The sequence below is a fragment of the Salvia splendens genome, chromosome 6 (genome assembly GCF_004379255.2).
Source record: "Salvia splendens isolate huo1 chromosome 6, SspV2, whole genome shotgun sequence".
Taxonomy (NCBI): Eukaryota; Viridiplantae; Streptophyta; class Magnoliopsida; order Lamiales; family Lamiaceae; genus Salvia; species Salvia splendens.
In genome coordinates this window covers 34,280,344-34,283,868 of record NC_056037.1, presented here as the reverse complement: position 1 = coordinate 34,283,868, position 3,525 = coordinate 34,280,344, and the positions used below count along the sequence as shown (strand labels likewise).

General features: G+C 35.9%; 1 protein-coding gene across 1 annotated transcript; it reads left to right on the top strand.

Annotated features, from left to right (window-relative positions):
* Positions 1 to 446: 446 nt before the first annotated feature.
* LOC121806886 lies at positions 447 to 1,965 on the top strand. Its single transcript, XM_042207057.1, has 3 exons — positions 447 to 841; positions 918 to 1,075; positions 1,511 to 1,965. Exons 1-3 carry the CDS (start codon positions 562 to 564, stop codon positions 1,610 to 1,612), a joined length of 540 nt encoding a protein of 179 aa, XP_042062991.1. The 5' UTR covers positions 447 to 561; the 3' UTR covers positions 1,613 to 1,965.
* Positions 1,966 to 3,525: the final 1,560 nt, after the last annotated feature.

The window sequence follows — 3,525 nt, the reverse complement described above, 5'->3', positions numbered from 1 at the left end:
ACAATACGACGTTGTTTTAGCTGAAGAAAACGTCATCATTTTATGAATTTCCGTCGATCTTCACGTCATCTATCAGGCTTGCCATGTAAGCTAGTTTTCAACCGGAAAACTACAGGGTCGGGTCAAATGGGAAAACCAGCAACCCGGTAAAGTTCGTGATATTACACGCCAATTTTTTAGTTCGTGGGAAAAACCGGAATTTAGCAAAAGTTCATGACTTTTAAGGCAGTTTACCCTTTAATATACTACTCCTATATATTATTTTTTAATTCTAATTTTAAATGATACAATTTTTTTGATATTCTATTTTATCTAACACATTTTTTAAAATTGTAATATCATTATATAAAATCCTATACATAATTTATTAATATTTAAATATAACTGTGAGTATGGAATCCCGTGTATATAATATTCCGAAAAAAGTCATTCTCGTAATAATAAAAAGGGGTGGGTGTGGCTATAAAGATGGTGATGCACCAACTTTAAAAACTCTGCTTTTCTTCTTCATCCATTCTTCTTTCTTCTTCTTCACCCACACCAAAAACTCAGAAATTAACCATGGGCAACTGCCAAGCTGTTGATAACGCCACTCTAGCTATCCAACACCCAAATGGCAGAGTTGATAAGCATTACTTCCCTGTTTCCGCCGCCGAAATCATGAAGATCAACCCCGGCCACTACGTCGCCCTCCTCCTCACCACCACCCTCTACTCCTCCTCCTCCTCCGCCGCCGCCGCCACTAGCAACAGTGCCCCTCTTCGTGTCACTCGAATCAAACTTCTTAGGCCTACTGATACCCTCCTTCTTGGCCATGTTTACCGCCTTGTCACCTCCCAAGGTTGCTTTCCCCTCTTTCTCTCTTTTATTTTTAAAGTGTTAAATTTTCTGTTTTTTTATTTTGGTTATTTTTCCAGAGGTGATGAAAGGATTATGGGCAAAGAAGCAAGCAAAGATGCAGCAGCCGCAGAAAATTGGAAATGTGACACAAAAAAATACTATTAGTAGTTCAGATTGTGAAGCTATGGCCAGGAAAAAAGATGATGTGAAGAATAATACTACTAATAATAATCAGGTACAACGAATAATCTCTTTTTTCAAGATTATAAAAAAATTATCCTTTTTTTTTCCTGTGCTAAAGTACTGTTGAGATTCTGTAAAACAAAAAAAAAATTGAAGGAATAATTTTTTTAATGAGTTGGATTTGAGATCTTGATAGTGGCCTGCTTGAGCTATTATTATTATTATTATTATTATTATTATTATTATTATTATTATTATTATTCTCTCCATCAATAATTCATACCCCGTGCAAAGGGAATATTAGTCACAGAAAGCTTGATTACTTAAATAATTTAGCAATTAGTTTCTGGAAATTTAGATTATGTGATTATAAATAAGGCCAATTTCTGTTTTCAAAACATATAAATAACAGAGAAGTTTTCTTGGCCATACAATATTTTATACTGGTATGTTTATTGATGAGTAGATAAATTAATGTGGTTTTCAGGAAAGGCAGAGGTCAAGAAGTAAGACGCAAGTTAACTCTGCCACATCCAAGTCCAGAGCATGGCAACCAGCATTAAAGAGCATCTCTGAGGCTGGAACCTGATCCTTCTTCTTCTTCTTCCTTTTTTTAATTAATCTTTTCTGAACATGTACTCCTACTAATTAGATTGAGATTTCTGCAAAATACTTAGTGTAGAAAAAATATTTGTGAAAACTGAAAAGGGCAATCTCAATCTGAACATGGGAGTTACATTGGATGCTTAGACAGATCCAGACGAGAATATGTTCAGTGTTCTGCCACAGGAAAAACACTCAAAATTGCACTTGTTAATTACTACTATTAGCTAGTAGGAGTATTTTCTAATAAATTGTGCATCTCTCTCTCTCTGGCACATTAATTGTAAATTGTCATAATGCTTTTGGAGAAATATGCAGTTGAATTTCAAAATTGGTTTATATGCACTTTTGTAGTATATTTTCATACTTACGTCACAAATACTAACTTTTTATAATAATAATTAACAATTAAATATCAATTTTGTATATTAAAAATATCAACAGACATAAATTTATCAATTTTTTTTATGTTGATAAACTTATATCTTATGTTGATAAACTTATGTCTTTGTGTTGATATTTAAATTTACATATTGTATTGATATAATTATATCTTGGTGTTGATAATTTTAATACACAGAATTAAAAGTTATTAATTATTATTATAAATTAGTCAGAATACTAACCCAACCTTACTACATCATATGTATACCTGGTGGGTTTAGTATTTGTTAGAGACAAAATTATTTATGCATAAACAGATATTGAAAGTAACGATTTATACTGACAGTAATTGTACGATTAAATGGTGTGGGCTCGGCCCAGTATCTATAGTGCGCAAATATAACATTGGAACGTACATGCAGGCCGGTTGCTTCTTTCATATATATATATACATAATTTTTTTATTGTGCCTCTCAATATAAAAAAAATTCAATTATGAGTATAAAAAACTGTATTCTACATAACGAAGCTATAACATCCTTATATTAATTATCTAAAATTATACACTCCAAAGAGTTCATATATTTTGTGACGTAAAATTCAAATTAGATCTAAACGTAACCTCATGCAATTGGCCGTCCATGCTAATAAATATACAAATCAATTACTCTCATATTAGCTGTCCTATATAGCAATATAGCTATTTCTGACCATAATATTTATATAAATAGACCCTTCCCGAGTAAGCTGTATTCTGATCAACTAGTTGGTTTTGCTTTTGAGGAACTCTCTTTATTTTGCCGTATCTAATTAATTTATGTTTTGTTTTATCAAGTGCCCACCATGTTTTAATATTTTATTAGGCTTAGAGCATCCACGGTGGGGCGGACGATAGTCCATCGTCCGCTACTGTAGCCCTGCGGACGATGCCCGATGCATCGTCCGCGCCACTGCGGGTCACGCGGATAATGCAACGCGTTTTATTTTTTTTCTTTTTTAAACCCCATTTCTCATTCCATTTTCCACACCAAATTTTCTCTCTCATCTCTCGCTTTCCCCACACACCAATATTTCTCTCCCAATCTTTCTCACTAAAAAAAATGAGATCCGACGACGACTGGAGTAACTTGGAGGGCATTACTCGGGGTTGACTCGGGCCATATTCGATTGCGTTCATGAGGCTGCAGCGGAATGCTTGGCCGAAATGAAGCGCGAGCGTGAAGCGGCGGAGCAGGTCCCAAGGCCGATTCGACGTCGGACGTTTTTCTTCCGCGAGCACGACGTAGCTCACCAACGTCTGTTCGCAGACTATTTTGCCGTGGAACCACGGTGGGGCCCGACGGTTTTTCACCGCCGTTTTAGAATGCGGCGAGATCTTTTTCTCAGCATTGTCCAAACGTTGGAGGCACGTGATGAATACCTCCAGTATCGGGAAGATGGCATCGGCCGACCCGGACTTACGTCGTTGCAGAAGTGTACGGTTGCGCTCCGGCAGTTGGCCTACGGTACCACGAC